This window comes from Hemiscyllium ocellatum, chromosome 9, assembly GCF_020745735.1.
Source record: "Hemiscyllium ocellatum isolate sHemOce1 chromosome 9, sHemOce1.pat.X.cur, whole genome shotgun sequence".
In the NCBI taxonomy this organism is placed as follows: Eukaryota; Metazoa; Chordata; class Chondrichthyes; order Orectolobiformes; family Hemiscylliidae; genus Hemiscyllium; species Hemiscyllium ocellatum.
The window spans coordinates 71,169,959-71,189,792 of record NC_083409.1 but is presented as its reverse complement, the minus strand read 5'-3'; the positions used below and the strand labels follow the sequence as shown (position 1 = coordinate 71,189,792).

Genomic DNA, 19,834 nt, shown 5'->3' with positions numbered 1-19,834 from the left:
AGGATGGTAGATATATAGAACATATACTGCCTGAGAGAGTGGTGGAAGCAGATATTCTCGCAACATTTAAAAAGCATCTGGATAAGTATTAAAATGCCAGGGTATAATATGATATGACCAAGTACAGGTTAATGGGATTTGTGTAGGTTGGTGTTTGCTAGTTGGCAGAGACATGGTAGTCCAAAGGGCCTGTTTCTAATGTATATGACTCTATGATTTTATAGATAGGAAGTCAACAGTCTTTGTCACGTAGAGAATATGGAGTCTGAATCTCAGTTTATGTTTGAACAAGAATCCTAGTCTAGTTCAGTCTGAGATAATTGAACATGAATGTAATTCTTGATAGGGAAATTGATTTTGTAGTACGTCCAAAAATCAATGGCTTCAATTTTGCTACTAATTGGGAGAAATTATATCCATGACTGGAAATCAGGTAAATGGCTTGAAAACCCTGAGGCAGGGGAACTGTACAGAGAACTACTGTCAGGATATATGTCAAACCTGACCCTATGTCTACAGATGACAAACATAATCTTTCCAGATCTGCCGGGATGGTTTTAAAGGTCAGGCTGGGAAGAACTTTGGTCAATTATGTGTTGGGGCTTAATAGTCAGATATGTTCCCACATCTTGATGCTTCTCCCAGAACTCGCCAGCCCTGGCTGATTCAGAGCCAGCAGCGAGGGGTAGACATTCTGACAATTGAATGTATATTGTGAAAGGCTTGGGCACCCTGATGGGAACTCTGAAGTAGCAAATGGGCCCTCCCACAATGGAATAAGACCAGCAAGTGCCCAGAGGTGGCTTGCTTGCGACTGATCTAGGGGATACAGGTAGCTTTCTGTTTTAATCCCACTGGAGCTGCAGTCTTCAGTAGGCATTACCTGTAGCCATTAGTTATCCTGTAGCTGGGTTTCCTGCATAGATAGGACCTTCAACATATGATAAAAATTTATTTAAATGACATTTAAGTTTTTTACAGAGTGCTTCAAGGTGGAGTTGCCTTAGTGTACCTCTGGCAACTCATACCTCTGACAATGGCTTCAATCAGACCAGGGTTGGAACACAGAAATAGTCCCAGACCCATACTTATATTCTAAACGAAGATTCAGCCCAATGATGTCTCAGAGGAGGGGCTGAAGGACAGATCCTGCCAGGATTTCATAGGGGAAGCCACTGCTGAAGATTATCTGGTTGTATCAGGTAACTACGCGTGAAAACAAAAAAAGCAATATCGCAGTGTTGGACAAAAAGAGACAAAGCATTGGACATTGTACCAAAGGCTATAAAAAGCTTGAGGGTGACAAGGAGGGTCATCATAACAGATTATATCATTTGTGAATTGAGTTGGAGCCGTGTTAGTGGTCTGCCAGGTGTGTAAACCTAATTAGTCAGTTTCAAACCTGGAGTTGCAGGAGAAACATGCACACATTTAGGAGGTGATTAGAACTTTGCAACAAAGAGAGATGAACTGATAAATTAAAAAGGTACAGAGTTTAGGGTTTTTTTGAGGAAGGGTGATAATCCATATTTTAAAAGGATGGGGGTCATTGTCTGAGGAGAAGGAACCATTCATAATGCTAGTTGGCATGGGGGTTAAAAATTTTGAATGTTTAGCAGATTTGCAGAAAAGTGGGCTTGGGAAATAACAGGCAAGTCTAATGGATAAAGTAAACTGAGGGAGGCCAAGAAGTGCTCAGGAGAGATACTGGAGAGAAACTGAATTGAGGGTAAATGCATAGAAAGAAAGGAATCAGCCTATTGTAAGTGCAAAACAGTCCAAAAGCTTCCTGCTAGAAGGGGAAGAGAGAGAGAGAGAGAGAAATTAAAGATTAAAAATTAAAAATTAAAGGATAGCACAGAAACATAGCCAGGACTTATTTTCATGTTCCAGGAATATGTCAGACTAGTGTGTGGTTTTGGCAGTGCATATGAGGACTGATGTAGTCGAGCAGATAGGTGATGGATAGTCCAAAAAAATTGGACTTCAGGGATCAGCCATAGAATCTATACTGAGGCATTGACAAGGATGGAAGGAAGTACACATTTTGCTCTGAATGTGGACATGGAGGTTAAAAAAATTAATGAGCAGATGAAGTATTGGGGCAATGGAAGTCCAAAAACTGGGCAACTGAGATGTTTGATTTGATTTATTATTGTCACATGAACCTAGGTACAGCGAAAAGTTTTGTTTTGCATGCAGTATGGGCAGATCATACCATACGAAGATCATAGGGTGATAGAACAGAGCGTGGAATACAAAGTTATAGCTACAACGAAGTTGCACAAAAAACAAGATCAATATTAGATTTGAAATTTTAGAGGTCCATTCAGAATTCTAAAAATAGCGGGGAAGAAGCTGTTCTTGAATCTGTTGGTACATGTGTTTTAGTTTTTGTATTTTCTGCCTGACAGAAGAGGTTGGAAGAGATTATAGCTGGGGTGGGACTGCTCTTTGATGATGTTGGCTGCCTTTCTGAGGCAGAGAGAAGTGAAGATGGAGTCAATGGATGGAAGGTTGGCTTGCGTGATGGACTGAGCTATCTTCACAACTTTGTAGTTTTTTACAGTCCTGGGCAGAGCAGTTGCTGTACCAAACCATGGTGCATCCAGATTGAATACTTTCAATAGTGCATCTGCAAAGTTTGTTGACAGTCCTTTGAAATTGGGTTGGATGCAGATAAGCTGATATAGGTGGTGAAAATAAAGGTAACAGTTACAATTGGCTTTTTCTGTAATAGAGGCAACGGGAGTACTAAACGAATACTTCACTTCAGGATTTACTGTGGAGAAAGACATGGAAGCTAGGGAACTCAGGGAAATAAATATTGATGTCTTGAAATCAGTCCACATTACAGAAGAGAAGATGTAGGAGCTCTTAAAAAGCATAAAGGTGGTTAAATTGCCTGGACCTGATCAAATATATCACAGGATTTTGTGGGAAGCTAGGGAAGAAGTCACGGGGCCCCTTGCAGAGATAATTGTATCATCTACAGCCATGGGTGTAATGCTGTGCCTTTATTTAAGAAAGGCTGCAAAAGAAAAGCTAGGAAACCACAGACATCTGCAGTGGATAAGTTGTTGGAAGGGATTCTGTGAGACATGACGTACATGCATTTGGAAAGGCAGGGACTGATTCGGGATAGTCAGCATGGTTTTGTGTGTGGAAAATCATGTTTCACAAACTTGATTGAGTTGTTTGAGGATGCGACCAAGAAGATATGAGGACAGAGAGGTTGACATTGTCTACATGACTTTAATAATTTTTGACAGGTTTTGCATGGTAGACTGGCCAGTAAGGTTAGATCACATGGGATTCAGGGTGAACTTGCCAATTGGATACAAAATTGGCTTAACGGTAAAAGACAGAGGGTGGTGGTGTATAGTTTTCTTTGGACTAGAGGTCTGTGACCAGTGATGTTCTGCAGGGATCGGAGCTGGGTCCATTGTTATTTGTCATTTTTCTAAATAATTTGAATGAGAATACAGCAAGCGTGGTCAGTACGTTTGTGGGATGACACCAAAATTGGTGGTATATTAGACTATGAGGAAGGTTATCTAAAATTACAAAAGCATCTTGATCAATTGGGCCAATGGCCTGAGGAGTGGCAAATAGAGTTTAATTCAGATCATTGCGAGGTGTTGCATTTTGATAAGCCAGATAAGGGCAGGACTTGCACAGTTAATGGTAGGGTCCTGGGAAGAGATTGAGAGCTTCAGGAATATAGCTCTTTGAAAGTTGCATCACAGTAGACAGGATGGTAAAGAAGGTGTTTGGCATGCTTGCCTTCATTGCTCAGGCCATTGAGTATAGGAGGTGGGACATTATATTGCGGTTGTACAGGACATTGGTCAGGCCACGTTCGAAATACTGCATACAATTCTGTGGTATAGGAGGGATATTATTAAATTGGGGAGGGTGAAGAAAAGATTTAAATGTAGGTTGCCAGAACTGGAGGGTTTGAATTATAAGGAGAGGCTGGATAGGCTGGGACTTTTTTCATTGGATATAGGAGGTTAAAGGGTGGCTTGATAGATTTTATAAAATCATGAATAGCATAGATAAGGTGAATATCAAAGGTTGTTTCCCTAGTGCAGGGGGGCTCAAAACTAGAGGCATAATTTTAAGGTGAAGGGACAAAGCTTTAAAAGACTCTTGAGAGTCAACATTTTTAAAGAGGACGGTTCATGTGTGGAATGAACTGCCAGAAGAAGTGATAGATGCAGGTACAGTTACATTTAAAAGACATTTGGATAGGTACATGAATAGGAAAGATATGGAGGGATTTGGACCAAATGCAAGCAAGTGGGATTAGCTTAGTTCAGGAAACTTGGCTGGCATAGATGAGTTGGACTGTAGGGTCTGTTTCCATTCTGCATGACTCTATAATTCTATTTTGTCTAATACAGTCTTTGGTGATCCAGGCCACATTCCCTGGTCTGAACCTCCATGGCCTTTGCAGTTGGAATCATGAAGTCATGAGTCCCTGTAAGAATCAGGAGGGAGGAACATCCAGTGCAGGTTCTGTTGTACTGGGCTGCTGGACCCACAAGTAAGCACTGCTATAACTGAAATGCTAGATCTTGGCCAATGGAAGCTTGAAGTCTGTGTATATAACTTTAGGAGTGAAGCTTGATTCCAAGAAAATATCACACTTACTTGACCCAAAAACCAGTATAACTGAAAACCTGATCATGACTTCATTGCAATACTGAATCCTTGCCTTAAAATATTAAGACAGTAAGCGCAATCAGTGAGTTACGTCTCCAAAGTTGATGGGTTGGGTCATGAACACGTCCTGTTTTATATCCTTAGAACAGGTTATGTCCCAGAGGACTTCCTCTTGAGAACCGAAAACAAAAAAGAGTTGCTGTATGGAAAATCTGCAAGTTTCACACTGACATTTTAGCTGTTGCTACAGCAAACCATGCAGTCCAATGGCCAAAATATATATCTTAATTAAACTTCTTTGAGAATTATGAAATAGAATGTAATAAATTATAAAACTACTTAAATGGATGCTATTTTGCAAGTAAGAAGTTCAAATTTAAATCATAAACATTTCAGTTTTTTATTTTACACGAAATAAATTTTATTTGGAAGTGATGACCAAAATTAATATAAATATCATTAATATAATTAACTCAGTTTAAGATGTTAGTTTTATCTTAAAACAAATCTGTATAAAATAGAAGCCAACTAAAATGTATGTTTGTTATTACCTGAACCTCTGAGCCTGATGATGCAGGGGCCCAGGATAACGTCTGCTTGGTGACTGATACAACTGTGAGAGTAGTGCTTGGCTTGTTTTCTGGCTGGGATTATTGGCAAATTTCACAGTTATTGGTTCTGTAGCACTGGAAGGTTTCTGCCCATTCAGTCCCTTGATTGCTTCCTCTGCTTCTATTCGTTTATCAAAACGGATGAACCCAACTCCTCTAGAAACACCTGAAAGACATTTGAGATGAACAGTTTTTTTTGCATATTTATCATACTGCCACAATGTGTGTCATTTGTAATTTGTTGTCGATGCAAAAAAGAACTGTTTCAGTTAGGGTTCTTCAGATCAAAAATCATAAAGTAGCAGCAACAATTGCTATCTAAATCATCAGAGCTTAGTAGAGACCACATCTGCCTCTAAATGACCATTTACCTGAGGGCCTCACTCTCAGGTTACATTAAAAGGAGCATATCAGTTAAAATACAGTTTCATTATTAAAATACGGATTTTGGAGGTCATTTGGACTCTGGTAGGATATGAGAGCTGCAGACATTAAATTGGAAAACAAAAAGAATGTTGCAGGGATACTGGATATCTGAAATAAAAACAGAATTTATTGGAGAAACTCAGTCGTCTGGTAGCTAACGTTTTAAACTGAGTTAATTATATTAATATTTATATCATCAGAGCTTAGTAGAGAGAGAAACAGAGTTAATGACTCTTCTTTTAGACTCACAATGTTAAATGTTACTGTGACTGGGCAATGCAAATAAGCCTGTGTTAAGGGATGGTGATGGCCTAGTAGTATTATCGCCAGACTATTAATCCAGAAACCCAGGTAATGTTCTGTGGACCAGGGTTAAATTCCTGCCATGGTGGAATTTGAAACTGACAGAGGTCTAATGATGACCACGAAACAACTGTCAGGAAAATAATCCCCACTTAGTTCACTAATATCCTTTAGGGAAGGAAACTGCAATCATTACAAATGACTCCAGACCCACCGCAATGTGGTTGATTCTCAACTGTCCTCTGGGCAATCAGGGATGAGCAACAAATGCTGGCCTAGCCAGCGGTGCCCACATCCCATGAAAGAGTTTAAAAAGAACACTTGTAGTGGTGCTGGTGACTGAATGATCCCCTTCAAATCTTTGCCAAATTGTACATCATACTTCTTCATCACTGAGTTTATGTCTTGTTCATTAGCTCAACATTCAAAACACTCATTTATCTCAAATGGCCATGAGTGAAAATTTCCACAGTATAAGCTCAGGAAACGACTTACGCTGTTTTACCTAGTTGAGATAAACATGAAAGTTGACTTTTTGCATCCTTGTGCTGGTAGGTTTGGACACAGGCAACCAATTGCAGGAGGAATTATGTGTCCCAACTGGCATTTTTCCTGCTGTGTGTGGAGGCCTTCAACTCAGAGTTAGAGGTTTCATGCATCAATGTCAGAGCAGTGTGCAAGAAAAGAGTCTGAACAACTTTGGCCGTGATATATTTTCATTAAATATCCATCTTTATGAGAATGACTCATTACAACCCACTCAGCTGTGCCTGTCTCTCTCACGGATTGCCAACGTTCCAGACCTCATCTCTGATCAGTTGCAGTAGCCAATTTTCTGTCTTTAATAGAATAGCAAGCACAAAGGCATCCAATTGGTAAATTGCCACCCAGACAATTGACTTGCCACTGCCAGCATGTGGCATTTGAAGAGATGGGCACTTACTCCTCCATGAGAAATACGGAGAAAGTGATACAACTGGAGCTAACTGTTTCTAGGAGTACTTTTGAGCAGGCCATCTAGTTTCTGAAGATGTGGTTCAGGGTCAGGATTAGTCAGATGAAACACTGCAATACACACCTGCAAGGGTCTCCTTAATTGTGGTGGTCTGCTGAGCATTTCACAACGTGGCCTTCCAGAGAAGTGTGAACATTGATGAGGGTGAGGCCCTGGAGGGATACAACTCATCAATGGAAGTGAAGCAGCAGGTAATAGAAGTGAAGAATGAAGAGGAGGAGGAGATGCAGAACATCAAAGCCGCTCCAACTATTCAGGGAGATGACCAGGTTTGGCGCAGGGTTCAAAGATTTCATCAATATCAAGTTTCAACTGAACACTTCTAACCCAAGATGAATGGGATTGTACAGAACCCAGTTTGATCTGTCAGTGCTAAAATGTCTATTGAAATGCAGCTTGCAAAACTAAAAACTTACTGCCACAGGGTGCACATCTGATCAGATGTTTTACTGTCACATAGATGAACCATCGATTTCTTTCACCACTTTATACATCTTTGTTTGTCTCACTATTTAGAAAAGGAGGCTCACATATCTAGCTTATGGTGCAATTACAGGAAGAAGACACATCAGTATCCCCTCAGTGCACTCTGCAATGTAATGCCTGCATACTCAGCCACTTCTACACAATGCTTCCCCCTGAGCTCAGATGAAGTAGAGAAAAGTTGGTCATGGCTAGCCTGCCTGCAACTGTGATTGTAATATGGTTGTCTGTGTTGTGAAGGTGCCATTGAGGGCATCTCCTGAGGCTGTTACATCTGAATCACTGTAGGGACAGACTCTTTCATCAAATTCTGCTTCACACAGGCTCCCTCCATCAGTGGGGGCAAGGAGGTTGATGATGACAATGAGAGCAGGCTTCCTCATTCTTCCCTGTGACACGGTCAGCTCTTGTCTGGGGATTTGGATAGCTGAAGGGAACACCAGCTAGAATGAAAAACATAAAGTGCTGCAGAAACTCAGCAGATCTGGCAATATCTGTAGAGAGAGAAAAACAGAATTAGTGTTTTGTGTCAACTTCAGTCACTGGATATTAACTCTGTTTCTCTTTTTACAGATGCTGCCAGATCTGCTGAGTTTCTTGAGCATTTTCTGTTTTTGTTTCAGATTTCCAGCACCTGCAGTTCTATACCAGATGTATTGCAACTGATATCCCCTTCAGACATCCCCAAGCCATTAGTGACACTGACTGGTCCAGCTACAAAGTTTGGCTTGCATTCTTAGCCATCAATGCACAGTTGGGAAGGCGATGGCCTAGTGGTATTATTGCTGGACTATTAATCCAGAAACTCAGTTAATGTCCTGGAGATCTGGGTTTGAATCCTGCCACAACAGATGGTGGAGATTGAATTCAATAAAATGAATCTGGAATTAAGAATCTACTGATGACCATGAAATCATTGTCGATTGCTGGAGAAAAAAACCCATCTGGTTCATTAATGTCCTTCACAGAAGGAAATCTGCCCTCCTCACCTGATCTGGCCTCTATGCGACTCCAGACGCACAGAAATGTCATTGACTCTCAACTGACCTCTGAAGTGGCCTAGCAAGCTGTATCAATCGTGACTAAGTCTCAAAGAAATGAAACTGGACAGATCACCTGGTATCAGTCTTGGCACCGGAATGGACAGAAACAGCGCTATCGACCCTGAAAAATCCTCTTTACTAACATCTGGGACCTTGTGCCAAAATTGAGAGAGCTGTCTCACAAACTAGTCAAGAAAGAGCCTGACATAGTCATACTCACGGAATCATACCTGACAGACAATGTCCCAGACACTACTAACACCATTTCTGGGTACATCTTATCCTACCTGCGGAACAGACCCAGTTGAGGTGGTGGCACAGTAGTATACAGTTGGAGTTGCTGTGGGATTCCTCAACATTGACTCCAGACCCCATGAAGGTTCATGGCTTCAGGTTAAAAACGGAAAGCTCCTGCTGATTACCATACACCCTCCTCCCTCAGCTGATGAATTGGCACTCTTCCATGTGGAACAACACTTAGAGGAAGCACTGAGGTTGGCAAGGGCAGAAAATTGTACTCTGCGTGGGAGATTTCCATGTCCACCACCAAGAGTGGCTTGGCAACAGTACTCTGATCGAGCTGGTCAGGTCCTAAATGTCACAGACGCTAGACTGGGTCTGCGGCAGATGGTGAGGGAACAACAAGAGGGAAAAACATTCTTGACCTCAATCTTACCAGTATGCAAGCTGCAGATGCACCTGTCCATAATATCCTAAGAGCGACCACCAAGCAGCCCTTGTGGAGATGAAGTCCCGCCTTCACATTGACAATAATCTCCATCGTGTTGTGTGGCACTACCACCGTGCTCAACGGGGCAGATTTCAAACAGATTTAGCAACTCAAGACTGGGCATCCAAGAGGCGTTATGGGACCATCAACAGCAGAATTGTACTCCAACACAATCTGTAATCTCATGGACTGGCATATCCTCCACTTAACCATTACCATCAAGCCAGAGGATCAACCCTAGTTGAATGGAGAATGCAGGAGGGCAAGCCAGGAGCAGCACCAGGCATACCTGACAATGAGGTGTCAAATGGTGAAGCTACCAAACAGGACCACTTTTATGTCAAATAGCATAAGCAGCAAATGATAGACAGAGCTAAGCAATCTCATAACCAACAGATTAAGCCATGCAGTCCTACCACATCCAATCGTGATTGGGTGGTGGATGATTGAACATTTTGGAAGAGGAGGGGGCACAGTGGCTCAGTGGTTAGCACTGCTGTCTCACAGCATCAGGGTTCCAGGTTCAATTCCAGCCTCGGGTGACTGTCTGTGTGGAGTTTGCATATTCTCTCCATGTCTGCGTGGGTTTCCTCTGGGTGCTCCAGTTTCCTCCCACAGTCCAAAGATGTGCAGGTCAGGTAAATTGGCAATGCTAAATTGCCCATTGCGTTAGGTGCATTAGTCAGAGTGAAATGAGTCTGGGTGGGTTGTTCTCCGGAGGATCGGTGTGGAGTGGTTGGGCCGAAGGGCCTGTTTCCACACTGTAGGGAATCTAATTTAATCATTCAAATATCTCCATTCTCAATAACGGAAGAGTCCAGCACATCAGTGCAAAAGGCAAGGCTGTAGTTTCAGCCAGAAGTGCCAAGTGGATGATCCATTTCAGCCTACTCCAGTGGTCCCCAGATACCAGTCTTCAGCCAATTCAATTCACTCCAAGACATCAAGAAGTGGTTGGATACACTGGTTTACTGCAAAGGCTACGGGCCCTGACAATATTCCGGCAACAGTACTGAAGACTTGACACTCCCCTATCCACGCTATTCCAGTACAGTTGCAACACTGGAATCTACCTGACAATGTGGAAAATTGTCCAAGTATGTCCTGTACATAAAAAGTAGGACAAATCCAACCCGGCCAATTATTGCCCCATTGGTCAACTCTCAAGCATCAGCAAAATGTTAGAACATTGTCATCAACAGTGCTATCAAGCAACACCTGCTCAGCAATAATTTGCTCAGTGATACCCAGTTTGGGTTCTCCCGGGGCCACTCAGCTCTTGACCTCATTACAGTGTTGGTTCAAACATGGACAGAGGTGAGGTGAGAGTGACAACCCTTGACAACAAGGCTGCATTCAATCAAGTGTGGCATTAAGGAGCCCAAGCAAAACTGGAATCACTAAGTATTGGGGGCGAACTCTGCGGCGTTTAGACACATAGAAAGATGGTTAGAGTTGTAGGAGGTCAGTCATCTCATCTCCAGGACATCTCTTCAAGAGTTCCTCAGGGTAGTGTGCGAGTCCAAACCATCTTCAACTGCTTCAATAATGACTTTGTCTCCATCAGAAGGTCAGAAGTGGGAATGTTTGCCGATGATTGCAGTGTTCAACACCATTTGTGACTCTTCAGATACTGAAACAGTCCATGTTTAATGCAACAAGATCTGGACAGTATCAAGGCTGGGGCTGACAAATGTTAAGTGACATTTGCATCACATAAATGCCAGGCTGTGACCATCACTAATAAGAGACAATCTAACCACCACCCCTTGACATTCAATGGTATTACCATCATCGAATCCTCCACAATCAATATCCTGGTCATTATCATTAACCAGAAACTCAAATGGATTCACCACATAAATACAGTGGCTAAAAGACAGGGTCAGAGGCTCGAAATACTGCAGTGGGTATTCCTCAGACTCCCCAGAGCATGAGAAACCATCTGTAAGGCCCAAGTCAGGAGTGTGGTAGAATACTCACCCCTTGCCCGGATGAATGCAGCCCTAACAACACTCAAGAAACTTGACACTGTGCTGGAAAATGCAGTCTGCTGGATTGGTATCACTTCCACAAGCATCCATCCCTTCACTACTGATGCTCAATAGCAGTGGTGTGTATTATCTATGAGATGTTCTGCAGAAATTCACCAAAGATTCTGAGACTGCACCTTCCAAACCTACAAACAATTCCATCTAAATGGACAAGGGTAGCAGATAAATGGGAACACTACTACCTTCAATTTCCCCTCCAAACCATTCACCGTCCTGACTTGGAAATATATTGCTGTTCCTTCACTGTCACTTGGTCAAAATTCCAGAGTTCCCTCCCTAATGATATTGTAGGTCAACCCACAGCAGGTAGACTGCAGCGGGTCAAGAAGGCAGCTCACCACCACCTTCTCAAGGGCAACTAGGGATGGGCAATAACTGCTGGTTAGTCAGTGATGCCCATATTCCACAAATGAATTTTTAAAAAAGTGCATGGATTCCAAGAACTGCGTCATGGCCTTCCGTGATGTTGAGCACTCTGTCATTGGAAGAGCTCATGTGCTCAAAACTTGAACCATGATGGCACAAATGAAGTGAATAAACTCCTTAATTTTCTTGTCCATGACCCTACACTTCCCAAGGGAATTCTGACGTATGCCAGCACATCTGTTGCTGCTGTTGATCTAGATACAGCCTTTTTTCCAATGGACCATGCATTGGTGCTCAATTTGAACAAGGATGTGGCTGTCTTCCATCATCCAAGTGTCCCTCTATAACTGCAACTGCCTCTGACACATCCTGTTGTGCATTTGCAATATGGTCCTCACCCACTGCTTGCACATAATGACCAACAAAGGTGATTGTATCTGCACTGAAGGATGATGTAATTGTAGAGATATGACAGTGCTTCTTTTGTGCTTGACTGCTATGGCTCTTAACCAAGTGGTGGTTAGGGTAATATTTGTAGTTAATTATGAATCACTATTGCATCTGTGGGAGACATGTTGTGACCATGAAAGCTAAGCTTAGTGATCAGAAGCCTCTGCAATACTTAAGCTTCTTATTGCAACTCATTGCTTGGTATGCCGTCCACCATGAATGCTCATGGTGCCGAGGTCATTGCTGACCTCTTATGGCCTGAATTTCACCAGGGGTGCAATCAGGTTAAGATTGGGATCCATTCAACAGTATTTGACCTTCTTCAGGGCATAATGGGCCTGTTTCTTCAAGGACAAAAAGAGAAAAGGCACAGCTGGTCCATTTGGACACTATCAACTGTTCTTTTTCATTAGAAGCTGAATGTGACTCAATGTCAATTCAATACTACCAAGGTTCTGATAAATAAGCAAATAAGATATTTTTATGAAGGTGTGGGTGTAGTATACCTTTAAGAGAGTAAAAGCTAGCAGTGATAGCACCAAGTGTTCTCAATAAGACACAATGCAACATGTGCTCCAGCTACTGGGGTAGCTGGCTGCCTGGAAACGCCAAAACAGATTCAAATTAGGCAAATCAGTTTAAATGATACCACGAAAAATACTAAATTACAACCAAGTTTGAATTGAGTATATCGACAATATTAAAAGGTAATGATATAATCTGATACTTTGGGGTATAAGACCAGGAAAATTGAACAGCTGGGAGGAGAACTGTCACCAGGCCAACAGCTGTAGACTGCTAGTCAGAACTCTCTGAGAGTTACCTGTCTAGAGAAGGAGTTTGCACAGAGAAAAGCCTCAACACTGACCTGGGTAGCCAATCTATGGATGAAGATAAAGAGAAGATTCAACCACTGGTTGGTTTAAAAATTTGAGTTTTTCTGTAAACCTTAATTGGACTAGTATTAGAGAAGGGAAAGTCAAAGATAGTTTGAGGAAAGAGTTGTAAATAGTTGTTAGTTGATTATTCTCTGATATACTTTAAGAAATAAAGTTGTTAATTTTTACTTTAAGTCGTCCTTGGCCACTTGAATTTTTACAGATTACTGCATGGGATACATCTTTTCTGTGTTGCTGGTTTTAAATTAAGCAGGAGGGTTTACCCTGTGTCATAACAGTTTGGGGGCTCGGGTCCGTGATTTGAACTGGTTTAGATAGATTTGAATAGATTTGGGGATATGAAAATTCCCAGCAGATTTAAGCACTTGCAGGTTAGTGTCCTAGGTCTTTAAATAAAATGTAGGGGAGGCAATTTGTTTACGTTCAGTGACTTGTGGTTGATTAAATTAAAAGTGAGAGAAATGGCTCTTAAAATTGCTAAAGAGGTTCTGGAATTTTAAAATGTTTCTTAAATTTGCCAAGAAAGTTTAGAAGAAAAGAAAAAGGCCATACTTTTAGAATTAACAAATATGTTAGATTTGAGTTTAACCAAGGACAAAAGTAAAGGTGAAATTGTAAGGGAGTTACTCAAATACTTAGGTGTGTCAGAGAAACAGACAGGTGCAGTAGAGGTAGAAAAAACTTCAATTACAATTGAGGAAAATTGAGTTAGAAGATGAACAAAGGGAGAGAGAGGAAAAAAAGAGAGAAAAGGTTCTTAGCTGAGCAAAGAGAGAGAAAAGGGAGAAAGAGAGAGAGAGAAAGTTCTTAGCAGAGCAAAAAGAGAGAATTTGACCTTGAGAAGTTGCGACTTAGTCAGCAAAGTCAAATAAACAGATGGAGATTAAAAAAAAGAGAAAGTAGTGATATATACAAATATGCCAAAACTCTGCTACATTTTGATGAGAAAGATGTTGAAGCCTTATTAATTTCATTTGAAAAATTGGCTAGGCAGATGGAGTGGTCTGAGGATTTATGGGTAATGCTAGTTCAGACTAAACTGGTAGGCTGAGCTAATGAGGTATTTGCCGCACTGTCTGATGAGGTGTCAATGGATTATGAAGAGATTAAACAGGCTATTTTAACGGCTTATGAGTTGGTACCAGAAGCATATAGACAGCAGTTTAGAAACACAAAGAAGGAACTAGGTCAGACTAATGTTGAGCTGGAAAGAATTAAACATAGTCATTCTAATCGATGGATACGTGCTTTGAAAACAGATAAGAATTTTGAGGCTCTGAGACAGATTATTTTGCTAGAGGAGTTTAAAAACTCACTTCCAGAGATGGTAAGAATTCACGTGGAGGAACAGAAAGTTCAGGAAGTGCAACAGTAGCAGAATTAGCAGATTGGTGTATAAGACAAGCTTCTCGCCAGAACTTCATCCTGTGAAGATAAAAAAGTTGGGAGAAGGGGAGATCCTACACTACGAAACCAAGAGTAGAGAGCACTGGTAAGAATTTACCACATTAAAGAAGCACAAGAGGGTGGACAGGAGGTGAAAGGCCTCAGGTGTCTTCACTGTAATGGAGCGGGCCACAGAAAATTACAGTGTTGGTCGTTTCAGAAGGACACTAGGAAAAGGTGTTTTCACTGCCAGAAGGCGGGACATGTAAAGACACGGGTCCTTAAAGAAAGGCGCCGTGGGAAAAGATGTGGCAAAAGAAGCTAAGCGAGTGGCATTAGTGAGGGTAGTAAAGGAAACCCCAAGAACAGCCGAGGAGCTGCAGGGGAGCGCACAGCCTAGGCAGGGGCTGGGTATGGAGTTAGTACCTGATCTCTACAAAGAATTCGCCTTTGTGGGTAAAATTTATTCAGAAAGAACAGGGGGAGAAGGACAAGAAGTTATAATTTTGAGGGATACAGGATCTAACCAGTTGTTGATAGTAAGGGATGAGCAAATGTGCCCTCTTTCTGATCTGTTACCCAAGAGTGTGATAATATGTGGGATAGATGGACAGAAATTTAGCGTTCCCTTCTGTAAGATCAGGTTGGAATGCCAACTTAAGACTGGGGAAGTTACAGTGGGAATGATTGACAGAGTGTCAGTTCCAGGAATTCAGTTTGTTGTTTGGAATAATTTGGCAGGATCCAAGATGGGAGTGACACCCCTTGTTGTGGAGAAGCCCAAGGAAGACCAAGAAACTGAGAAGTTAAAACAGAAATGTTCTGGTCTTTTCCCAGACTGTGTGATAACCAGATCCCACTGTCATAAGTCACAGCACGAAGCAAAAAGTAAAGAGAAAGATTAAGGAACTGAGGTTCAATTAGCGGATACCCTGTTTGACGTAGTCGTGCAGGAAAAACCTGAACAGGCAGAGTCAGACAGAAGTGTCTCATCCTGAAAGGCTCGGAGACTTGCAACAGCAAGATAAGACAATAAAAGAGACATATGAGGATACGTACTCTGAAAAGGAGGCAGAGAATATTCCGGAGGGTTATAAAATCCTAAGGCAGAAATGGAGATCACAGCAGGAGAAATGGCCAAGGTGCAGCAGATTGTGTTGCTGGTAGCATACAGACAGGTAGCACATGAGCTACCTGGAGGAGGTCACCTAGAGTTACGAAAGACTCAGGCTAAGATACAAAAACATTTTTATTTGCCTGAAATGCACAAGGATGTGGTTAACTTTTGCCGTATGTGTCATGTATGCCAAATAATAGGTAAGCTACAGGCGGTAATAAAACCAGCATCTTTGTCATCAATTCCCACATTAAAAGAATCTTTCATGTGGGTTATAATTGATTGTGTAGGTCCCCTCCCGAGAACTGAAAGTGGGAACCAGTGCTTGTTAACCATAATGGATGTGTCTACCAGATTTCTGGAGGTAATTCCATTATGGAGCATCAAGGCAAAAAAGGTGGTAGAGGAGTTAGTAGCTTTCTTCATGCAGTATGGGCTGCCCAGAGAGATTCAGTTGGATCAAGGGTCAGATTTTACTGCTAGTCTGTTTAAGGAGGTTATGGATAGCTTAGGTATACAGTACTTTAAATCCAGTGCATATCATCCTGAATCCCAGAGAGCTTTAGAAAGGTGGCATCAGACCTTGAATTGGAGATGCTGGTGTTGGACTGGGGTGTACAAAGTTAAAAATCACACAACACCAGCTTAGAGTCCAATGGGTTTATTTGGAAGCAATAGTTTTTGGAGTGCTGCTGCTTCATCAGGTGGTTGAGGAGAAGAAGACACAGAAGTTATAGCAAAAGTTTACAGTGTGATGTAATTGAAATTATATATTGAAAAAGATCTGGATTGTTTCTAAGTCTCTCATCTTTTAGAATGACCATATTGGCTTCAGTTCTCTCATACGTAAATTACAAAACTTTTTTTAAAAGTTACATTCTCAAGTGAACTTTAACAATTGGTGCCACGTCGGTCCAAATAATATATTGAAGGTGTTAACTCCCTGTGTGAGGCTATCTGTGCCACAATGGTCAGACCGATTCTAATCCAAAAAATAGATTTACAGAATCTTACATGGATTCATGCAGTTTTTGAGCAAAGTAAAATGTAATTCTGCAAGTTCAAATTCACCCCCCAAACTTATATGTGTATGTGTGCATATGTGTGTGTGTGTGTGTGTGTGTGTGTGTGTGTGGTGGTGGGAGGGGGTGGTTATATGTGTGTGTGAGAGAGGATGTGTATGGAGAGTATGTGTGAGTGTACAGTCACACATGATGCAAGTGTGTGTGTGTGTGTGTAGTGCTATGGGGTCACCTGTAGTGTGACATGAACCCAAGGTCCCGGTTGAGGACAAAGTACAGCCTCCATACTCAACACCAACAACTGCCAATCTCCGAGGACCATCCTATGACTTATCCGCTTTATCCTCAATCACAATGTCTTCACCTTTGAGAACCAGTTCTTCATCCAGACACATGGAACAGCTATAAGGACCAAATTTGCACCCCAATGTGCCAACATTATCATGCACAAGTTAGAACAAGACTTCTTCTCTTTACAGGATCTCCAACCAACACTATACATCAGGTATATTGACGACAATTTCGTCCTCTGGGCCAATGGCAAAAAATCACTGAAACAACTTCGCAGTGATATCAATGAGTTTCATCCCACCATCAAACTCACCATGGATTACTCTCTAGTATCTGTCTCATTCTTGGACACATGCATCTCCATTTAGGATGGGCACCTCACTCAACCACAAACCCATGGATAACCTCATGATGCTACACTTCTCTAGCTTCCACCCGAAACATATTAAAATGGCCATCTCCTTTGGACAAGCTCTATTCATACACCGGATCTGTTCAGATGAGGAGGAACGTGCTGGGCACTTGGAAGTACTCAGGGATGCCCTCATAAGAATGGGATACGATGCTCAACTCATCGACTGCCAGTCCCGATGTGCCACAGCAAGAAACCATTATGACCTCCTCAGGAGACAGATACGAGTTGCAACCAACAGGGTACCCTTTGTTGTCTAGTACTTCACAGGAGCCAAAAAAACTATGCCATGTTCTTTGCAGCCTGCAACACATTGTCAATGAGAATGAGCACCTCGCCAAGACCTTCCCCACACCTCCACTTCTCACCTTTAAACAGCCACCAAACCTCAAAGAGATAATTGTTTGTAGCAAACTGCCTGGCTTTCAGGACAATACCACACAACGTTGTCATGGTAGGCCCTGCAAGACATGTCAGAATGTCGACACGGGTACTACCATTACACATGGGGATACCTCCTACCATGTACGTGGCAGGTACTCATGCGACTTAGCCAATGTTGTCTATCTCATATGCTGCAGGCAAGAATGCCCTGAGGCAAGGTACTTGGTGAGACCAAACAGAGGCTACAGCAACAGATGAACGGACACAGCAAAACAATCAACAGACAGGAGCGTTCCCATCAGTCAGACAGCATTTCAACAGTCAGAAACAATCGACCTCGGACCTTCGGCTGGCTGTCCTTCAAGGTGGACTTCGGTACTGACAACAACAAGAAGTGTCCAAGCAGGTGCTGATAGCGAAGTTCGGTACCCATGGGGATGGCCTCAACTGGGACCTTGGGTTCATGTCACACTATAGGTGACCCCATTGTACTATACACACACACAGATACATACACACATTAATGTAGACCCTCTCTCATACACACACACACACACAACCTCTCACAGACTTAAAGCCCTTTATACTCACACTCACACACCCTCTCACAGACACTCATAACCACTCCCCCCAACACACACACACACCTGCATGCACACATACCCATATAAGTTTGTGGGGTGAATTTGAACTTGCAGAATTAATTTTACTTTGCTTAAAAACTGCATGAATCCATGTAAGATTCTGTAAATTGTTTTTTAGATTAGAATCAGTCTGACCATTGTGGCACAGGCAGCCTCACACAGGGAGGCTCACACCTTCAATACATTATTTGGGCCAACATGACACCAATTGTTAAAGTTCACTTGAGAATGTAACTTTTAAAAAAAGTTTTGCAATTTACATATGAAAGAACTACCATGTACGTGGCAGGTACTCATGCGACTTAGCCAATGTTGTCTATCTCATATGCTGCAGGCAAGAATGCCCTGAGGCAAGGTACTTGGTGAGACCAAACAGAGGCTACAGCAACAGATGAACGGACACAGCAAAACAATCAACAGACAGAAGCGTTCCCATCAGTCAGACATATGAAAGAACTGAAACCAACATGTTCATTCTAAAAGATGAGAGATTTAACAAACAATCCAGGTCTTTTTCAATATATAATTTCAATTACATCACACTGTAAACTTTTGCTATAAATTCTGAGTCTTACAACCGTATTCTCCACAACCACCTGATGAAGGAGCAGCATTCCAAAATCTAGTGCTTCTGAAAAACCTGTTGGACTATAACCTGGTGATGTGTGATTTTTAACTCAGACCTTGAAGACCATTTGAGAGCATACTGTAAGGATTACCAAAATGATTGGGATAAAGGTATCCCATTTGTATTGTTTGCCATTAGACATGCCCCAAACAAATCTACTCAGTTCACTTCCTTTTGAGTTAATATTTAGTCATGAAGTGAGAGGCCCTTTGAAATTAATTAAATAAAAATTGACCAAAGTCGGAGATCTCACACTTAGATCACGTATTGGAGGTGAAGGAGAGATTAAATAGAGTAGGTGAGTTAGCTAAACAGCACCTAAAGAGGGCACAGTATAGAATGTAAAAGGTGGCAGATAAAAGCTCTGAGACTCATGTTTTCCTGAGGGATGACATCTTAGTACTGTTGCTAGTGATAAGACGTTCCTTCAAAGCCAGGTTTAGTGGTCCCTATCAAATTGAAAAGAAGTTGAGTCAGGTGAACTATTTAGTAAAGATGCCAGATAGAAAAAAAGGTATTGAGTATGTCAAGTGAACACGTTGAAACCTTATTATATTAGAGAGAAAGAACTGGAGAAACAGGTGTTAGTTACTGTGCTGCAGAGTGAAGAATCAAATCCAGGAATCAAATTTGGATTTTAGGGTGCCTCAAATTAGATTTTAAAAACGAAGAAATTCTTGAGGCGTGGGATAGGGTAGTAAGCTATCTGTCTCAGGAGCATAGAACGCAGTTGAAAGATTTGTTACTGCAATACAAGGACATACATAAGAATCAGATGGGGAGGACTAATGCTATTGTACATGGAATACAGGAAATACTGCTCTGATAAAACAACACCATGATCAGCTTAATCCTTTCAAAGCCAGACAGGTCCAGAAGGAGGTGGAGGCCATGCTTGA

General features: G+C 41.8%; 1 protein-coding gene across 4 annotated transcripts in view; it reads right to left on the bottom strand.

Moving 5' to 3' along the window:
- elavl4 (ELAV like neuron-specific RNA binding protein 4) overlaps positions 1–19,834 on the bottom strand; it is a 107,472-nt gene that overhangs the window by 18,148 nt on the left and 69,490 nt on the right. For all 4 annotated transcript variants that reach the window (XM_060829820.1, XM_060829818.1, XM_060829819.1 and 1 more), the window contains one exon: positions 5,223–5,448. In XM_060829820.1, the coding sequence (XP_060685803.1) occupies positions 5,223–5,448 (226 nt within the window). The remainder of the gene's footprint in view (positions 1–5,222; positions 5,449–19,834) is intronic.